The sequence below is a fragment of the Alternaria postmessia genome, assembly GCF_024291825.1.
Source record: "Alternaria postmessia strain BMP 2775 chromosome Unknown scaffold_162, whole genome shotgun sequence".
Classification (NCBI taxonomy): domain Eukaryota; kingdom Fungi; phylum Ascomycota; class Dothideomycetes; order Pleosporales; family Pleosporaceae; genus Alternaria; species Alternaria postmessia.
The window spans coordinates 16,672-36,199 of record NW_026260235.1 but is presented as its reverse complement, the minus strand read 5'-3'; the positions used below and the strand labels follow the sequence as shown (position 1 = coordinate 36,199).

Genomic DNA, 19,528 nt, shown 5'->3' with positions numbered 1-19,528 from the left:
ATTTATCAGTATACGAATATACAGCATCGAGCTCCAGGCCCGAGACCCCATGCATGCATGCAACCAAGCCAATAACCTTTATGTATACAAAACGCCATGTTTAAAAAAACAGAACCCCCTCCTTCAATGCCCTTCTCTGCCTCCGAAAAAGAAGAATTAAGCTTGGCATCATCATCATCATCTCCTCAAGAAGAACAACAACAACAACACCCCACAATCAACTACCAACCGGCGTCCCACTCCTCGACAACACACTCGCCGAACTATTCGTCCTCAACACGGGCGTCGCACTACGACTCCTCTCCCTCTCCCGATCCCTCTCCTCTGTCTTAACCCTCTCCCTCGCCTCCTCCACCAACCGCTTCGCCTCCCTCACATTACGCATCGTGCGACTAAGTTTCCCTTCTTTACCTTCTTGCAACTTCTGCAACTCCCCCCTCGCCTCGATATCTTCTTTAGTCTTGGTAACAAAACTCTTCAACGAGACTTTAATATTCTGGCGGAGGTCCTGGCCCTCGTCGAAAATGGCGTCGCTGTCGCGGATGCTCTTTACGTTTTCGACGCGGCGCGTGAGGTACAAGGTAGGTCGACGTGCGTTGGCAGCGGCGCTTGCGGCGAATTGTTCGCGGCGCTGGGCAATGATGCGCTGGACTTCTTCTTCGTACGCCGTTTCGTACACGTTGATGTCCACATTGGACGGCGATTCCGACACGATGCAGCCGTCTTCTGGGCCAGGGGGAAAGTCCTCGCCGGTGCCAATATTGAGGAAGAGCGTGTCTTCGAGCGGGTTGTGCGCGTGGCCTTTGCCTAGGGGTGTGGTTGGTGTTGATGACGAGGGCGCGATGCCGCCGGGGGTGGAGATGGAGTGAATTGGCGCGGGACGGATGGACATATTTTCGTGGATGACCTTGGCGTTGCCGTCGAGACCTGGCACTGTTGGGGTGGTTGGACTGCTGGTCGCAGGCGATCGGGGGGCTGGACGTCTTCCTGCTGCTTCGGCTCGGAGACCGGGTTTGATATAGGCCATGTCGTCCATGTTGTGGGGGAGCCTCTGGCCTCGCTCGTCGATGTTGATGCGGTGATGTACACCCTCGGTGGAGAGTGCGCCTTCAACTGGTCGTCGGTCATGTGTGTCTTGTGATTTTGATTTGCGTAGTGCTGATGGTCGCATGGACATGGGAGGCTGAACGATTCGCGAGGCACTACCTAGTATACTCTCAATACGGTCGGGTCGCCTTCTGAACAACAGTTGCTTGAAGCGCTTGACCGCCCGTACCTACCGAACTGTTAGCCAAGACTACTTTTGACACCGTCACGGCAGTGCTTCTTGTATGCCATGGGGATTACGTGCACCTACCACTGTGACCAAGTGGCCCATGTTGCCTGTAATAGCAGCATTAACCTCCTCGTCGGTCGGCGGATCAATAATGATGGCCACGTTTTCCGACTTTGCTAGTAAAGGGTCTGTTCCTTGCCGTGTGACCCAGGGGTGTTCCTGCTCGAGTTAGACTTGCGCAATCATTCCAAACGACCAACCCACTCTAATCTCTTCCATGGTAATCCTCTTCTTGGGGTCCTTCTCCATTAGCCGCTGGAGAAGTTCCTTCAGCTCCGGATTGCAGTCAGTCTCGAACTCCAACGGATCCATTCGTATTGATTGATAGAGCTCGATCATGCCGTGCTTTTCAAATGGTATCCGTCCAAAAAGGAGGCAGTACAGCGTGCAGCCCATGGACCATATATCCGCAGCTCTTCCCGAGACATGCCCGTGCTTGGCAACACACAGCTCAGGCGGCATAAATGCTGGCGAGCCCGCTGACTTTGCCGTCTTCATCTCGCCTTCCTTGTCGAACATTTCTGAAACGCCGAAATCAACAATCTTTAGCACGTCTTCTTCCGTGATGAGGCAGTTGTCGGGCTTGATATCGCGGTGGATAATACCCTGGGCGTGGACTGGCAGAAGTTAGCCTTGGGTCACGCAGGGTCGGATGTCACGCACGGTATTCGAGACCCAGTATCATGTCTCTGAACCAACACCGACACTGCTCTTCGCTGTATGGGTCGGCGCGCTCCTCGAGACCAACTTGCATGACGACGCCCTTCTTGCACATCTCCATGACCATGTATAGCGAGTCTTCCTCGGGGTCGTCCAGCACCTCGATCAAGGTGACCAGGTTGGGGTGGTTCAGCTTCTTCATAATGGCAATCTCTTCCTTGATGAGCTCAAAGGCATTGTTCTCTTCGGTGACGGAGTGGCGGTGCAGGGGCGAGTTGAAGCCTATGCCAGCTGGGAGGGCGCGCATTCGCTTCGCAGCCGTGGGTCGGCGGAGGAGGTTGGACTGGGCGCGTTTTCGCAATCGCGACTTTGAGAATTCCTTGACAGCCTGCGCGTTGATGCGTCAGCGAAAGCCAATGGCTGTACCTCGTAGGGAACCCGCATGTGTATCTCTCTCTGGGCGCATGCGCCGGGTGGGGCCTTCTCTTTCTGGTTGTCAGGCTGGTATCCTCACATATTCTTGGCCATATTGGTCTACGGCAAGGTGAACAGCGCCAAAGGAGCCGCGGCCAATCTCCTGCTTGACTAGGTATTGGTTGATGCGGTGCTGGGCGCTGCCGTCATCTTCGCTGTTGCTGTACTCGGAGCGCGCATTGAAGGTTTCCTAGCAGGTTAGCGTCAATGCGTCGTCGCATACTGTGCGTGGCGGCCGTCGCACCTTGACACGTCTTGTCGAGGAAGCTGCGCGCTTGTGGTGTCGTAACGGGCTCTGGTATGCGGGTGTTGACCTGGTCTAGCATCAGCACTACTACCAGCACCTCCGCGGGGTAGCCGTGGCAGCAACACGTACATAAACTTAACGGGCGGCGGTCGTCCGGCCTCGCCGACTGCAGGAACGTCGAGAGAAGGTTGCGAGGTGTAGATGCGCAGGTCGGATTCCGAAGGGCGTTTGGGGGGAGGTGTTGGCGTAGGCGTCGGCGTAGGGGAGGGTGACATAACTCCCTCAGTAGTCGGACAGGGCGGCCGGTAGCTAAGTACGTAGTTGATAAGATTGACACACGGGGCTAGCAGAGGGTTAGGGAGAAATAATATGGGGAAGTCCGGAACCGTCGACGCAGACGTTCCGAGAGTGCAGGATCCAGTTGTTTAGAGAGGGCCCAACTAGAGAGAGAGAGGGGGGACGATGCAGCTGAGAGGGGGCCGTTTCCTGACATTTCTTTCAGCCTCACCCGCCGTCACAACCATCACCCCCGTCACAACATCACCTCCAGCTCGCTGTCCACTTAGACCGTGCTCTGTTGATCCACTCTGCTTTCATCCGTCGTCCATCTCCACCTTCGCTCCGATTACCCTTCACCGGCCGTATCTGACGTATCTGACGTATCTGCCTGCCTGCTTGCCTACCGTCAATTGTCATCGGTGACCAAGCCCGCATAGGCGCTTCCCTATCTCCAACACCACTTCCGCATACCAATCACCTCCCCCGACCATCCCCCTACGTCATCTTCCTCGCAATGGTCCTCTACAGCTTCTACATCTTCGATCGGCACAGTAAGTACTCTCCTGAATGTCGTGGCTGCACGCGCTGACCCCGTCCCTCAGCCGAGTGCATCTACTCGCGGCGCTGGACGCCCGCGCGCCCCTCGTCGTCGTCGTCCAAAGCCACCACTGCGCGCCCGCAATCCGGCACCTCGATTGCGTCCAACGGGGACGTCGTGGCCGCCGTGCGCAAAGGCATGTCGCACTCTGACGACGAGAAGCTCGTCTTTGGCCTCGTCTTCTCGTTGCGCAACCTCGTTACCAAGCTGGGCGGCGCCGACGACACCTTCCTCAGCTACCGCACCGGCGAGTACAAGCTGCATTACTACGAAACGCCCACGCGCATGAAGTTTGTCATGCTCACCGATACAAAGGTGATTAACCTGCGCCAGTACTTGCATCAGATTTGGGCGAACTTGTACGTCGAGTATGTGGTGAAGAATCCGCTGGCGCCTGTGGAGCATCCCGGTGGGATTGGGGTTGCGAATGAGTTGTTTGAGAGGGGCTTGGAAGCTTTCATCACGGCGGTGCTGCCGGTTTGAAGACGAAGGAGGGTATTAAGTCAAGATACACAACGGCAAAACGCACACAGGGACACGGATTATGGCATGCGACAGCACCATGGGCTGAGAAAGGCAGGACAGGCGGGTTTTCCCATTACAATGCAGCCACGGTGTCCTCAACAACAGCAAATCCTCTCAGGCCCAGAATTCCTGAACCCAAATATCCTCAACGAAAGAAGCATAGAAAAGCTGCACCAGATTACCTCGACCCGCGGGGAATGCAACGACGGACATGCATACAAGCTTCGAGCCGTGTCGGGAGTGGCCGCACTTTCCTTGTCAACCCCAGACGCTCGACTGGCCCCACATTCATGTACACAGCCTCACACCAAGACGCGACCAAGCAGCGCTGCATGGGCATGTGCGTGGGCTCTTGGTCTAGACTCGTGGTGGGATGTGTGGAAGAGTGATGGGGAGGAGGGGCATGTTGCGTTGCAGTATAATAGATATTGAATATATCCTCCCTTTTTGACGGCTGTGTCAACGCTGGTGTCGTAGTGTTTTGTTTGCGTATATGTATTGAATGGGAATGGGATTAACGATAGAATGTGACAGCCACGACCTGGAGTTTCGCGAGTGATTCGAGACATGTATAGTGGTATTGGGGCTCTTTTGGGAGCGGCCGGACCGAGGACTCATGCAGACATTTTGCTGCTCTTTTGGCGCAGAGGAACATTGTTGAAGAATGGATCGCTGGATGGCAAGGATTTCATTTGTTCATCTCTAGCCTTGTGTGCAGCGACGCAGACAAGAGGCTAGATGTGTATAGTTTTGGACCGTCTGCTTCACACGACGAAGTTTGTAACAGATTTCTTGGTTTTCTTCTTTCGGTGGAGAGAGAGGTTTTACACAAGGGCAAGATGATGAGCGGGTTGAGAAAGAGGTCCATGTTTTGTAGATCGTCTCGAAAGCACGGGGTCATTAACGTTCAGTGTAGAATTTTTCGGTCTTCCTCTTCTCATAATGGAGCCAGACCATGATTTTGGTATATGTTTCAGGAAATGGATGTAATAGCAGAGTGGGAGTTAGAGTGGTAAAGACGGCTTGTGTGTGATTTTTGTTCGAATGTCGAAGCCCAACGGCCATAAAGACGTCATGTCAGTTTTTTGGGATCTTTCCCTGTTGCATGGCACTGTTCTTGTCATATTTTGATTTTTTGAAGAAGAGAAGATTGCTTGTGAGGAAGGTAAGAGAGGGAAGAATGGAAGCCTTTTATAAGTTTCACGTCCTAGGCTAAAAGACACAAGACTATGTTCTTCTCAACATCGATGGGAGGGCTCTCTGCTCATTGTAGCGCATACGCGTAACGAGTTTGGGTTCACTCATGTGGATGGCGACCATGTATGTCCAGATCTCCGCCTCTGAATCACTAGTTTTCGCATAACTTCTCTGGAATGTGTGTTCCTACAGATTGTTTTCACATGATTCGTTTTGTCCCTAAGTTCTTTAGAAGCATGTTCGGCTTCTGCTTTTTGTACAGGAAGAAGTGGGTGTCTCAGACATGAGTTCGTTTTGGTTGTGATTTTGGAGCAACGAGGGAGTTGGTGGAACGAATTTATGTTCTGCAAATCGCACATCTGGTTCCGGAACAGTGATTGTGTGACCTGATCAGCGCCGCATCCGAGACATCTACGACTCCCTCTGAACATGCAGAAGGAGGCAGCAGACGCAGACATCAGGGTTAATGATCTTTTTTTTTTGATAACGGGAGAGAAGCATGTGCGGTTTAGAAGACGAAGTTTTTCTGCGGACCGCGATTTTGAATATGGTTTTATAGTGGTGTTGCAGGCCTAGGAAGCGATGAGCAACATGGACGAATAGCTTCTGTTTTTGCAGAAAAGCAGCGAGAGACATAACAGCATGGCGTGTGGTTTTTGGGTATAGAAGCGGACGAGCAGAAATCGGAAGGTATTTCCCCTTTTCTGGCAAGAATGATGGGTAGGCTTTTACAGAAGAGAGGGAGCCTGAGGGTAACGAGGAAGTTTATATATCCTCAGCCTGTGTGATGAATGTAGCAACGTCTCGCAACCGATTTTAGCCGTGTTTCTACCGCGACCACAAACCTTTCCACGCGTCATGATCCTCGACCAAGCCTCTTTTCTGCCTATTTGTAGATGAGATCTTGGAGCTGTGTAAGTCCGGCGTGACACATGTCATCTCCACGGCAATTCTATCCGCCTTCTTCCCTCAATCATAGAAGATGTTGGACGCTGTTTAAGGAAAGGGAAAGCGACCCAGACATGTAAAAGACCACTAGTTGTTTCGATACCGAATCTGGAACATCCATGCAGCTGGAATCATCATCGAATGCGTTGATCTCTTTGAGCATTCCTTTGCACATGTGGGTAGATGCCAGTGCTTTGGCGATCCCAGCGACCATCACAATCAATGATTGCATTTTTGGGGTCCGAGACACCAAGGGGAAACAGCCATAGTCTTGTTGTTTGTTATTTTTGGTGAGCAGAAGGACCGGAAGGTTTAGAGGGATGGGAAAGAGCAGGGCAATCGGTAGCTTTTATACACGGCGTCGCACGCTATCGGAGGCAGTTGACGATTTGCCAGACTTCCATATGAAACACTGACCGCCCATATGACTGGAAAGGAGTTCAGTATTCGTCATCAGACTCTTCCCCAGTAATCTCATCTTGTTCTTCCTCTTCCTCACCACTATCGTTCTTGTAACCGTCATCTTCATCCTCATACATCACAATACCTAGCTTTCTTCGTCCCTCTGCATATAGTGCCTCATCTTCCTCTTTCAGTTCTCCCGCTACTTCGCGCATCTTCGGAATCATCACGTTGAGGACAAAGTCTCCAAGTCTTCCCCCAACGTCATCGAACTGTGAGATGAACTTAGGTACTAGGTCTTCGAGTATCTCGCGCAACTTTGCATCCTCATCCTTTACGCGTCTTTCTTCCTTCGGAGTGTATCGAAGGTGTGGTTGCACGTTGTATTTAGGATCGTTATCGTGATGAAGACAGCTGATATCGCAACATGTATGTCTCAACTCCAGATATGAGAATACAAATAAGCGTATGTACTCATGGACGATACTATAAAGCTTGAGGGTATGCGACGCGTCATCGACCCAAATGGCCAACTCGAGAAGTAAGACCGATTGACCTCCTGCATCGGCAAGTCGGGAGGGTGTACTTGACGCATTAGCTCCCACTTCCCCTTTTGAATTTACAAATTTGACCCAATCGCAGATGGTAGGCAAGGAAATCTGGGGGTGAGGCGAGGTGTCTGAAAAGATTGTCTTCCAGAAGCACGTCAGAAAGTTGCAGCCGGAGCTGCTGCATCCGCATTGACAATGGTCCAAGACCCCTTCTTGTACGAACGAATCGAAGGCTTTATGCTCCCAGAGATGCGCCATAGGCATGTCTTCTTGTTTCAGTATGTCTTCGTAATACTCTTGTATGTGATTCGCAGTTTGCCAGGCCAGACAATGTAAAGCCGTAATTCTTGATCCTGGCCACGTCTCTCTCAGATCCGCCGCTCTGGAAATGAACCATTGGACTGTCAGGTCGCGCTCGGTCAACGCCCCCTTTGTAGAAAAGCTGCCGTACGTTTGCGTTGTAAGGAAATACATCAAAGGCGAGCAAGATGTTTCCATGCTACACCTATAATTCTTTCCACCAATCTCACAGAAGCCATCATTTTCATAACTGTCGAAAACCAGACGTCCCAAATAACACCAACAACTCGTTCTGTAGTACAGACTCTTTCTCTTCGGCCAGTAACGCTGTGGGACTTTGACTCCTTTGTCCACAAGTGTATTGAGCATGCATCTCAAATGCGCATCCGGTGGATTACTCCGAGCACTATTACAGCAGTACTCAATCTCGTGCTTTTCCACGAAGAGTCTGATTTCTTGTCTCAAATTCGACAGATAAAAGGCCACGTCGCGAAGAATGTCCTTGTTATACTCGGACAGAATACGGCATTCGTGGCCATCTAACATGTCCTCCGCGTAGCCGATGAGATCCAGCTGTGGTATATCGAAGTCTGCTCGGTGTGACAGCCAAAACTGCACCATTTCTAATCGATTCGTGCTAGCTGAGCTTCCGAGCAAGGTGTAGTACTCTGCTCGCTTGTAGTCTTCGTTCAGGTTTGCCATCAAATCTGCCTCAAGCATAATCTTACAACCATTTACCCATCCAGTAGTAGTAGCCAAGCCCAAAGCGTACATGACAGTCTGAGCATCCAAGGTTTGTGAGTCTTTTGGTTGACGAAGGCATCGCCGAAGCTGACGGTCGGATCTCAATATGGTGGCCTCTAATAAGTCGCTATCATCAAATAATGGGTTCGTGGAACCCTCGGCAGAGAGTCCAGCATACAATATCGAAGTATAGCTCGTCAGCATCATGAACCTTAATGTATGCTGAGTGATCTGCAAGCCGTAAGTAAACAGTAAACTGGCTATATGCATGCTGGCTTCAAACTGGCGATTCCATGGGTGCATTATGAGTTGATCAAGGCATGTACTGTCATGAGTCAGCTTCAACATGTTGACGCATCATGATAGTGTGGTCGGACTAAGAACAACGTTATCTCGAAAAGAAGTCCAATTCAGACTTACCCCCCGGCAGCGTCTGTTTCAAAAGCGTCGGCAGACATTCGAGCAAGGAGAGTCATGAAGACATAACGGAGGTTCTTAAGGTAGTCAGAACTGGTATAGTCATGCTCCCACTCATTGACCCAGAAACTCAAAGCCTATATTGCATTTAGCTACTATCATAGTTCTAGAGAAGATGTAATACTTGCATGTAAAAGCGTACTTCCACAAGGCATGCGATCGTGTGGTGATGCTCGTCCCTGCTGGAATATCTCTAACAGTTTGTCGACCTCATCATGGAATACTTGTTCTGTTGTGTTGTATACAGACCACACGAGATCAGGTATCAATGAAAATGGGGGAGAATTTATAGAGACCACGCGATGACATTCCAGACCCTGCTTGATCGAGAAGCCAGCGCCACAAGCTATTGTGAATGAGATTGACACCCTTGATCTAAGAATCAGACTACACAATGTAGCCCGAAGTTGCAGGTTTGTCACTGTGTTCTGGAGACTGGAAAGCTGGCATTGAGGGTCGTGAACTGAGGTCCTAGTACATGCAAGCGCGGACCACCCTAATTGATAGGCAAACGCACTTGTACGTGTTCGACATGTACATGTGACTTTTGCAAGTCGCCGCTTTAGTCTCTGATCCTTTCGATGGATCGATCTGAAATTCATCATGTCAGTTTCCAAGGTTGGTTCTGTCGTCAGGGTTACTTCGCTGAGCTTTGCTTCCTAGCCAGGGTCAGTCGCGCACTTGCGGAAGAGAGGCGCGATTACCAAGCGCTCAAGCTTAGATTCAAGTCGCGGTAGAGACATAATGGGCTGTAGCGTGTTCTGTATATGATGTAAATCTGTATGGAGGCTATGAAGGCTGTGCGCCGTAGCTGTGAACCCTCTTTCAACGACTTGTGAATGTCTAGCGAGCTGAAGCTGTGTCTTGTCGAAGACGATACGTTGGAGTTGCAGATTGGAATGATGCTGCGCGTTTTGATCCGTGGATAACTGGGTGAAACGTAGTCGGAAATCCTCTGAAGCCAAGCGTTGTTGGTCAATAACAAGCGCGAGTAGTGCAGTCTGGAGACTCTGCTGTATGGTGTTCAGAACGCCTTTCCAGTATTCGATCTCCGCTTCTTTGAATGGGAAGGCCATCCGCTTGCCCAGCCTCTTCAAGTTCGACTTGATCCCACCACTCGATGCCTGATCATCTGGCTTCAATTTCTTTCTGATCGTTGTAATGGCCTCTGCACACGATGCGATACCTGTAAGAGTTGTCGATACCGACTGGGACGGATCCACCTTCGCGACGATGGATTCGAGGAGTTCGAGTAGGTTGGCAAGCTCTTCCATCTCCGCCGCGATCTGTTCAGTCTTGTCTCTTGCGTCTTTGACACCGCTGACGTACCATTCCAAGCCCTTGCAAAGTTGGATCGCAAGAGAAACAACGCCGACTGCGCTGCCGGTTATCGAAAATGGGTCTGCCATGACGAGAGATGTTGCGCCGACCACAATTCTGCTGGAGGAGAGAGGGGAAAGGGAATTGCGAGAAGGAACAGCGGGACATCGAAGGTTGAGGCTGAGGCTAAGGCGCAGTGCATGCAGCCATGAGGTGTTCGGCCACTCACATTAATCCGACACTTACAAGTGCATCACGCCTAAGCAGCCACATTCCGGTGTGACACATTGGACTAGATGATAGGGAATATTATACGTATATTGTTCCTGTACGCCTCAAAGTCTATGTTAATAAGAAAAGTAAAGCGCTCAATGCTGCGCAGCCAGAGACGTATGCTCCTTATTCATACGCGGCGAGTCATCTTCCTCGTCATCGGAGTCGAGACCTTCCAGCTCGAATTCCTCAGCATCTCTCACTCTACGATCGACCCTGGTGTAGCCATTGATATGTCCGTTCGCGTGGCCGTTCGCGAGTGGTGCTTCGGCATCAGCCTTGTCATCTTGGCCCCAAGCGTATACGGCGTAAAGATGAATAAGCATGTTGACGACTAGACACAAGTTAGCTTGATACCGTGCTGAGGAGGTTTGGAAAGACTTACATAGGAATAACAGGAAAGCGATGCTGTATAGAATCAGGACGTAGGACACATGCGTGACGTTCGCATCAGAAAGCAGCTTCATCTGCTCCTCGGTAGCACCCATAAACATGAAACCTCCAGCCATCAGCAAGAACGGTGTCAAGTATTGAAAGCTGTTCGGGTCTGAGCCGTCAGTCGCAACGGAAGCTCGGTCCTTGAGCACGAATGAGATTTCAATGATGCGCGCGGCACCTGCAGCCATGAGGGTATAGCCAAAGATGGTATGGATCATAGTCGAAATCGGGAGGTGTTGCGGATGTGCGGACATAGCCCAGCCTGTCATCAGGATGATTATACCAGGAATGAGGTTTCGCTTCGGTTGTCCATTGCGCTTTCGGCTCAGCCAGACACCGACTAGTCCCGCAGCCCACCAGACGATGCCCATAGACGTGTGTTGAAGGTCGTTGTGCACCCATGGTCCTCCCCAGCGGTGTTCCGTGAATGTGTTGACGCAGCCCCACGCAGCAATGACGAGGGAATCGAAAAACTCCTGACTCCTTCCAGTCCTCCGCAGCCACATTTGTCCGACCAGAAGCAGGATCAGGAGGATTATGCCGTATGCGATGAAAGCGCTTCCCATGATGAAGTGTGCCAAACATTGTCCGGTGTGGTCCGCTCTGCAGAAGCCGAGTGCAGTGATGCCTCCAAAGAGGAATTGCACCCAGGTCACTACAGGCATAGCCTTTCCGACAACGCCGTGCGCCTTTACCACCACATGCCGTATCTTTCCGTTTATGCCCTTTTCAAGATGTAGCTTCAGGTAGATGCCCATGGCGACTTGGGATACCAACATGAGCATGATGACTGGTACGAACTGGGCATGGATGTTCTCGGTGAACTGTCTGCCTTTATGCCTGTGGCCGAGGAAGTAGCCGATGATTGCGAGGACGGTTCCTATGGATTGGACAGGGACGTGCCATTTAGATCGTATTATCTGGGCAGGTTGTCAGCATGTGTGGGAAAATTTCTTTACAATACGGAGCCACATACCCCCAACACCATACCAGTGGGGAAGATGATGCCCCATGCCAAGGACTGGATCAAGATGTGCGTCCATAGTATCGAGTCCTAAAACAATCGTCAGTCATTCTGCGCTGACAGCAGGTATTCACCCTGGCGGTGTGTCAACGCACGATTGGGTCAGGTGATATAGCCTCGCCGTCTGGAATAGCATCCATATCGTGGTCGTGAGCCGTGACTACTGCGGTATAAAGAAGCGCCACTAGGGCTGCTCTTCTTGTATTGAGGGCCATGTTGCCGGACGCCCTTGTGGAGAATGTTGAGTGTCGCTGCAGCTCCGAACAGGTGATTGTCGTCGTCGTCTGCTGCGTTGAGAGTTTCAGGATAGCATCAGGGCGCGTGCTAGGGCGGGAACGAATGGGCGGTCGAGCGTGTTTGTTGTTTCCCTTGCAGCAGCAGTCGTCGCAATCCCGTGATTACGTTAACAATTCCGCCACACTCCGGCGGATGCGATCAACACCATCATCTCCGACACCAACGCCGAACTGCAGCTTCACCTTCACCACTCGCGACATGGCTATCGAGAAGGGCGCCACCGAAATCGCGGATTCTGAAGATGATCCGATGACGTCGTCACCTGGTGTTGTTCCGGATGAAGCTGCGGACAAGCTTTGCGCAATGGCACGCGTTCCGTACCAAGAGCGACAAGATGCGTTGCACAAGGCAGATTGCCTCCACCAAGCATTTGCACAACGCAGTGCCAACGCAGCTTCATGCTCAGCTGAAGGCTTGGGCGGCGATCGCGACGATGCTCAAATTGACGACGCGTCGAAAATTGATCAAATTGACATGACACTTCAAGACCCCAGTACAGTGCAAGAGGAAGGAGCGATTAACGAGTTGGGCCACCACGACCTGAGCTCGCATTCAAAACTGCGTTCATCAAATCCAGCATCCATGACTGGAGCCATATCAGATGAGTCTAATGTGATGTTGGTGCAAGCCTTACCAAGGATGGAGTCACAGCCTGGTGAGGAAGTACCAGCTCGAAAAGCAGATACCGACATCCAACAAGACAGAAGTAATCAGACGACCAAGGACGAACCCGCCAAACAAGGCGATACAAGAGCCGTAGAGAGCGCAGTGGTGAAAGATGTGGAAAATGATTCCGCAACCGACTATCAAGAACAGCCGTGTATCGCAAGTAGTAACAGTCCCGCCAGAGATGAGCAGGCAGCAATCGCCAGCATCCATATCACTATACTTGATACGCAGTCGAAGATGCCGAGTACCATTGAGCAGCACCCGTCGGATGCCAGTGTCGACGTGGAAGTATCCGATGGGTTCAGGCCACTGTCGCAAGGTTACACGACGCATGGCAGTCTGTCCCAAGAGTCAAGCAATAGCGGCAGCCAAGCTGCAGGCCATTTTTCAGCATACGAATACCCGAACGAGAATGCAGTCTGTCCTAGGCCCATGCTCATCCGCTTCACTCGCTCACATTGATAGGCTCATACCCCAATCGCCTCTACGGCAACATCCATAGGGACAACTTCGGTCGATTCTGCAGCGGACGCGTCAGTTGACAGAGTCGGCAATCATGCAGTCCCAAACCTTTCCTTGGGCGCCGGGCAACATGATGCCCAAAGTCCAGGAACCACGCTCTGTAACTCGCAGATAGATACCGACACTAGCGGAACTGCCATGAGCGCCAGAGAGACTAGCTCAATGATCGACCACAAACAAACTTTGCTAAGAGATTCCACGGAACAACATCTAGCCGTGGCAGAAACGGCCTCGTCGAAAAAGAGCGCCGAAGAAGATTCGGTGGCTAGTTTACCAACTACTGAACCAGCTACTCATAATCAATCGCACAATGGCGCGCGTTGCATGACCCCACCTCCACAAACATCTCCATTGAAGACGTCCCAGGAAACCACTCTCGACAAGATGAGAGCACAAAAGGCTGCGCTTCTAGCTTCTCTCGGTGCTCTTCCAGCCATCCAAGTGCTCATAGAAGAACACGCTCTTTCAGACGCCGAACTAGACGATGCAAACGACGTACCTACCGAGACTGACATCATGGCAGCCGCAAACAAGATAGTCAGAGAACATATCAAGTTACTGCATGAATACAACGAACTGAAAGACATGGGCCAGGGATTGATGGGTCTTATTGCAGATCAGCGGGGCGTACGGATCGTGGAAGTGCAGGAAGAGTTTGGCATCGATGCAGCGGATTGATCATCAACACCAAGGAGATAAACGGGAATAATAAGGCCGTCGATAGCGGCATGGACTAGCCTTGAGAGACACTTGACAGACACGGGATGGCAGTGTCAAATAAACCTTATACTGTAGGTACTTCCATTTTTGCTCCATATGCAATCTGCCATCTTCAACCTACTCAACAGTGCTTCCTTGCTTAGTGTGATAGCCCGCAGACGCGCCGCGCCAGACTGGGACCTTCGACTCGCCCAAGTCGCCAGCAGCAGCTCATGCCGCTCTTTCAAGTAAACCTTAGCGGCGCTGCTTGGCCTTGACACATCAGTCGGCGAACATCGATTACGAACAACACGATAAGCCACGAACTGCACAATACGGGACGGCGAGCGCACACTCAGTCCATTCTCCAGATCTGGACCGGGCCTTTGACGCCCGCCATGTGTTCCGGTAGCGAGAACGCCTGCGCACGGTCTTGGAGCCGGTTCGCAGGGACGCGTTTGGCCAGACTGCCGGAAACCGGAGAGACGCCGATTGGAAAGGAAGGATTCCAGAAGATTGGACTTCACCAGGAAGAGCGCCACACACGTTGCTTTTTCGACCTTCGTCGCGACGACCTTCTCTCGCAGCATCGGAAAATTGTAGAATTACGATCAGCTGAGCCAAAGTCATCATCCGATGTTCCATGACTCTGCCCACATTGCCAGCTCGGTCAACATCGGCCACCAGCACCGCAGCAGGATATTGGACTGCACACATCGTCTTGTATTATTGCGGGTCTTCTTCGGTCGTTTTCACTCATGTAGTCAGGGGCCGCTGCGGAGGCTAAGATTGTACCCCGAATACACCAGCAGAGACGACCCCACGCTTCGAGATGGTCTCAAGCGGGTGTCAGTACCTGACGCGTACCAGCTCCGTGTCAGCCATCGGTGAAGGACTGATCGGGCATCTCGACGCCCAAAATTACGCAATGTCTACAGGTCGGCGACGTTGAACCAGTGCTGTACGTCCGCCTAACAGGCCAACTGACGAAGTGGCGGTGCAGAGTCTGCTCCTTGCCGACCATACAGTGGAGTCGCATGTCGTGCATTCATGCACATCGTGTCAACGGTCTCCTACAGATTTGAAGATCCGCAGACCCACGTAGGAACGTACCCTTGGGAAGATCCCAGAAATCCCAGTCTTCGGATTTATTATTGCGACATGTATGTTTACCATGACTTGGTTCAGCATGACTTGTAAGTCACCACGGTGGCGATTCGCAGTTGGACGTCCAGAACAGACGATTGCGGTGCCTGGAAACCACCAGGCACATGAACCGTATGACGCCTCTTGGTATACATTACCTGTGTCCAATTTCAGGGTTAAGATGACACTCACTTTCGGATAGCAAGCTCATACATCTAACTTCCGGGTGGCACTCTGGATGTGAGAAGCTAGAGTTCATAGTGTCCCGCTCGCCGATACCAAGCAAGGGTTCTGCTCCACTTTGCAATGCAGCTCTAGTCGCAAACACAACCGAGGGTCCTTTGGGACACACCAAATTACTAGTGAATGGCGTCGAACCGCGGTGATTGGCAGTTAGAAGAAGTGCAGGATAACCAAGGCCCTCGCTAAGCTGACAGCTCCGCGGTGCATGCCGTCCCGTCCACTAACACTCTCCCACTGCTAGTCAGTTACCCATGATGAACCTATCGGCAATTGCAAAGCGCCCTTCTCGAACGGGGCATGTCTCCTTTCCGTACCAGCGACGATATATGGTCGTTTTGAAGACCCTGAACCCTTGCCGTCTAGGACCTTTTTGACCGAACTCCTCCTTCCCCAACTTTCGGCGTTACTTTTACCACACACCATGTCGGCATCCGTACAGGACTTCCAGCTTGCCGCTTTGGCCGCCGGCTTCACAATCGGGTTTGGGTTCTTGACAGTATGGGAGGCTGTCAAGCAGACACGAAGGAACCACAGCCCGCTACGATCTGCCTACATCTACATGATATGGGGTGAGATTTTTGTCAACGTGGTTATCGGCATCATCGGATGGCTGTTCTTGAACGACAGGCTCGGGCCAACGTAAGTTGTCTAGAAGACTGTACACTACAGGACGTCTTTGCTAATGAAGAGCTACCAGTGTCCCAGTCTTATTCTTCATTCTGTTCTTCTGGGTCTTCGAGGTCCAGCTACTTATGCAAATTATCATCAACCGTATCGCTCTCATCGCAGAACACCGGAGTACCATCCGTAACCTAAAATGGGGCACAGTGATACTCATCACTGCCATCAACATCGCCGTCTTCTGTATCTGGATTCCATCTCACACCGTCCCTCCAATCAGCGAGACATACGTCAAGATCAACAATGTCTGGGACAAGATCAGCAAGGTCCTTATCCTAATCGTCGACGCGGGCTTGAACTGGTACTTCCTGCGAACCGTCAAGATCAGGCTAGTGGAACAACACGGCCTCACCAAATACGCGCCCCTCGTAGGCTTCAACGGCAAGCTCATGGTCGTATCCATCGCCATGGACGCCCTCCTCATCGGCCTCATGTTCCTCAAAAACCAGGTCGTATACATCCAATTCCACCCCGTCGTCTACATTGTCAAGCTCAACATTGAAATGTCCATGGCCTCCCTCGTCGTCCGCCTCGCTCAAGGAAAACAAAGCGACATGAGCCCCGAAGAGTTCCACAGCTCTTCTGGCCCGGACTCGCACTCCCGATCCGCCGTACTCTCGCACCAGCCAAACTCCATGCACTTGACTAACCGGTCAAAGCGCAATACGACGAACGCGCGCAGCCCGGGACTCAGCAAGATCGATAGCGACGATAGCTTGGATTTGGGTGGCATTCAGTGTACCACGGATCTGCGCATCACGCATGAGGATCGGAAAGATTATGTGGACAGGAAGGACTTTGTGGAGGGCAGCTCGAGGAGTAGTAATGACGCGCCGACGCCGAGTGTATTTGGGGATGAGACACCGTTGCATAAGCAGGGCATGAGGGTGCAAGAGAGGGAGGTGTAGAGCGCTTTTTTCTCTCTTATGTTTTTCATGTTTGTGTGAGTCGTGTTTAAGTAATGATACCCGTGGATATGTAATCACAATTGGTAACTACAAAGGCCGAATTCAAGACAATGTGTACGTCAAAAGTGTCCTCTCTGCTAGCTTACGAAGCGGGCGTTCACTTCCTCTATCCGGGATTTCGGACTCAAAGCTCTCTGCTTCGGCAATGATCTGGTTGGATATCATATTGATCTCAGCGCGCGTGTGCTGTCGCTACTCTCATTCCAGCGCTGACCTGGCAAAAGAATGCCAACTTCTTCATCGACCTTGCTTGACGTACTGCCGGGGTTGATCCATATGCAGCACGCACAGTCTTGTGTGTATATGGATCTCGCTCCACCTCCACACTCCAACGGTCATGCCCCCACTCGTTCGCAGATAACCAGCCTACCACCACTACGACCAATACCACGCGACACGGTTCTACCTGATCATCCCGACCGGTACTGCGACAACGAGCTGCCACCTAAGCAAGTTTTTTGCGTTTGTAATGTTGACGAAAAGAGACCGATCTTGGCCGGCGTAGGTGTTACATTCCGAGTTGGCGATGTATAGCGTTATCAGATAACGTAGTAGGAGCTCACTGGCCAGCTTTCGACACGTGGGAGAGGGGAGGTATCACCAAAAGAGCCTGTTCCCAATCTGCGAAATCGATGTCGAGGCTCGTTTTCGACTTCGACTTGGTCCACCTTAGTCAGGGCTATGAACATAGTGTTTCGATAATCCGAACCGTAGTTTGAGAATCCGCAAGCCAGCAGAACGACTTCTCTCCATTCTGTTGTTTGTTCTCGAGCATCGAGGTTGACTGTTAACTGAGGATCCTGACGATCATCGCTGCTATCTTGGAACCATCTAAGCTCGCTCAGGTCTTCCTGTGGTTGCTTATCTTTCTGTCGCTGCCTGTTTTGTCTTCCGTATCGCCATTCTACACTAAGAGCAGGGCCTTTAATATGAAGCGCGGCACTACGCACCGCTCCATAGAGAGCTTCAGCACTCTTAGGCATGTGATCAATTGAAAGGACCTCGCACATGCAGTTATAGCTGGCATTATGCGAGACTAGGCCATCAATCGATGTCCATGACCAGGATGGACCTCGGTATTTGGCCGGTCTATCGGTAGGCTGACCAAGCTTGTCCCAGAGCAAGCTCAGGGGCATCATGTTCTCCCAAATACCTGATATATATCGTCCTGGTACAAAATCTGCGAACCTCTCAGCAATCCCAGATATAGCAAGGATTCTGTCTTCTGATTCTGTCACCGACCGTAAACTGTAAGATTCAACGATTTCATGCCAGGAATTACGGACGAGCTCTTCGTTTAGTTGCCCGGATGGATATCCGGGATTTACCGAGAAGAACATGGCTGCGTCGACGAAGCTACTACTGTAGACAGACTCGGCTTCTTTGGACCCAAAAGGGCCCTTGCCTGCCCATTCCGCAATTCTGTGGTCAAAGGGAAGACCCACGCGGGAGCTGGCGACCCAGCCATCTCTGTGACCATCGACCTCTCGTCGACAAAGCCACTCTGTCGACCAAGTGCCAATAACGAGTCGGCGACGAGAAAGGAGGTATTCTTGCAAAGTCCATCCTCGTGTATTTACAGCCAAACTTTCCTCCCGATCAGACGCATCATCGAATGATAAAGTAAGACACTGTGTTTGGCCGTTCTTTGTTCGATATTGGATAGAACTAGTTCCAGAAGGAAGAGTCCTTGGATGCAGGAAGCCTTCAGTTACTCTATCGCCCCTCTGGTTGACTATCGTCAATGTCGCATGAGCATAGACCTTCGCCATCTGACTGATTTCAGCGTCCTTGTCCTCCTTGCTATCCTGAACGATGCACATCGAATCGATCCAGATGTATTGGAAACCCAGTGCCTGGGCCGTTTTTGCAGCATCCTGAATAGTTTTTGGTAGAATTTCCCAAGCAATGTTCTTCTTGTAAAGACCGTGATTTTCTTGTGTCAGCTTGTTCGTTTGATCCCCACCCCAGCAATAACTCAAGGCCACATATTTTGACATGTCATGTTCTCCCATATCGTCGCCACAAATGATTCTCAATTGTAACTGATCTGGAGGGCCTGTTATCTTGATAAGACGAGTTGGAACATACGCTCGCTCGCTCAACGAGCAGATCTTGTGGTAGCCATGCCGCTCATCTTCACAACGCTGTAACCAATCGCGCACATCCGTGACCGTGCGAGCTGAAAGCGGATCACGAGAAACTGATCTCTCGGCCTCCACTTCCCCATCAGAATCATCTGGTAATTTTGTCAGCGATGTTGCTTTACCAGAGTCAGGGTGGCGTATCTTGTGTCACAACATAAGACTCTTACCTGAGGTCTCAATCAAGATACAGTATACATATAACCGACCTTCCCAGTGTCCAGCACTTACAAAGCAGCGACTCGAGTCTTTACCCTCAAGCACTTCATCTTGAAGGTGCAAGCTTTGCAGACACATTAAGGGCTCAATGGTTATGTAACCATCACTTGACGGGCGAGTGTACAGCTGGATCGCCTCAGGATTTGC

General features: G+C 51.3%; 8 protein-coding genes across 8 annotated transcripts; 3 read left to right on the top strand and 5 right to left on the bottom strand.

The window, feature by feature from the left end:
* Nucleotides 1-217: 217 nt before the first annotated feature.
* J4E82_011070 (uncharacterized protein) lies at nucleotides 218-2,992 on the bottom strand (the record flags this gene model as incomplete). The annotated part of the gene is made up of 7 exons (XM_051737280.1): nucleotides 218-1,276; nucleotides 1,358-1,495; nucleotides 1,541-1,953; nucleotides 2,000-2,384; nucleotides 2,511-2,660; nucleotides 2,715-2,784; nucleotides 2,847-2,992. The coding sequence occupies 7 exons, from the start codon at nucleotides 2,990-2,992 to the stop codon at nucleotides 218-220; spliced, it is 2,361 nt and encodes a 786-aa protein (XP_051582971.1).
* Nucleotides 2,993-3,510: 518 nt separating this feature from the next.
* On the top strand, nucleotides 3,511-4,077 carry J4E82_011069 (uncharacterized protein; the record flags this gene model as incomplete). Its single annotated transcript, XM_051737279.1, has 2 exons — nucleotides 3,511-3,547; nucleotides 3,599-4,077. 2 exons carry the CDS (start codon nucleotides 3,511-3,513, stop codon nucleotides 4,075-4,077), a joined length of 516 nt encoding a protein of 171 aa, XP_051582970.1.
* Nucleotides 4,078-6,704: 2,627 nt separating this feature from the next.
* On the bottom strand, nucleotides 6,705-8,465 carry J4E82_011068 (uncharacterized protein; the record flags this gene model as incomplete). Its single annotated transcript, XM_051737278.1, has 2 exons — nucleotides 6,705-7,080; nucleotides 7,939-8,465. The coding sequence occupies 2 exons, from the start codon at nucleotides 8,463-8,465 to the stop codon at nucleotides 6,705-6,707; spliced, it is 903 nt and encodes a 300-aa protein (XP_051582969.1).
* A 212-nt stretch (nucleotides 8,466-8,677) lies between these two features.
* On the bottom strand, nucleotides 8,678-10,147 carry J4E82_011067 (uncharacterized protein; the record flags this gene model as incomplete). Its single annotated transcript, XM_051737277.1, has 2 exons — nucleotides 8,678-8,815; nucleotides 9,572-10,147. The coding sequence occupies 2 exons, from the start codon at nucleotides 10,145-10,147 to the stop codon at nucleotides 8,678-8,680; spliced, it is 714 nt and encodes a 237-aa protein (XP_051582968.1).
* A 279-nt stretch (nucleotides 10,148-10,426) lies between these two features.
* J4E82_011066 (uncharacterized protein) lies at nucleotides 10,427-11,933 on the bottom strand (the record flags this gene model as incomplete). Its single annotated transcript, XM_051737276.1, has 4 exons — nucleotides 10,427-10,665; nucleotides 10,717-11,689; nucleotides 11,746-11,823; nucleotides 11,889-11,933. 4 exons carry the CDS (start codon nucleotides 11,931-11,933, stop codon nucleotides 10,427-10,429), a joined length of 1,335 nt encoding a protein of 444 aa, XP_051582967.1.
* Nucleotides 11,934-12,288: 355 nt separating this feature from the next.
* On the top strand, nucleotides 12,289-13,959 carry J4E82_011065 (uncharacterized protein; the record flags this gene model as incomplete). Its single annotated transcript, XM_051737275.1, has 2 exons — nucleotides 12,289-13,176; nucleotides 13,225-13,959. 2 exons carry the CDS (start codon nucleotides 12,289-12,291, stop codon nucleotides 13,957-13,959), a joined length of 1,623 nt encoding a protein of 540 aa, XP_051582966.1.
* A 1,831-nt stretch (nucleotides 13,960-15,790) lies between these two features.
* Nucleotides 15,791-16,958, top strand: J4E82_011064 (uncharacterized protein; the record flags this gene model as incomplete). Its single annotated transcript, XM_051737274.1, has 2 exons — nucleotides 15,791-16,008; nucleotides 16,067-16,958. 2 exons carry the CDS (start codon nucleotides 15,791-15,793, stop codon nucleotides 16,956-16,958), a joined length of 1,110 nt encoding a protein of 369 aa, XP_051582965.1.
* Nucleotides 16,959-17,557: 599 nt separating this feature from the next.
* Nucleotides 17,558-19,018, bottom strand: J4E82_011063 (uncharacterized protein; the record flags this gene model as incomplete). The annotated part of the gene is made up of 1 exon (XM_051737273.1): nucleotides 17,558-19,018. One exon carries the CDS (start codon nucleotides 19,016-19,018, stop codon nucleotides 17,558-17,560), a length of 1,461 nt encoding a protein of 486 aa, XP_051582964.1.
* Nucleotides 19,019-19,528: the final 510 nt, after the last annotated feature.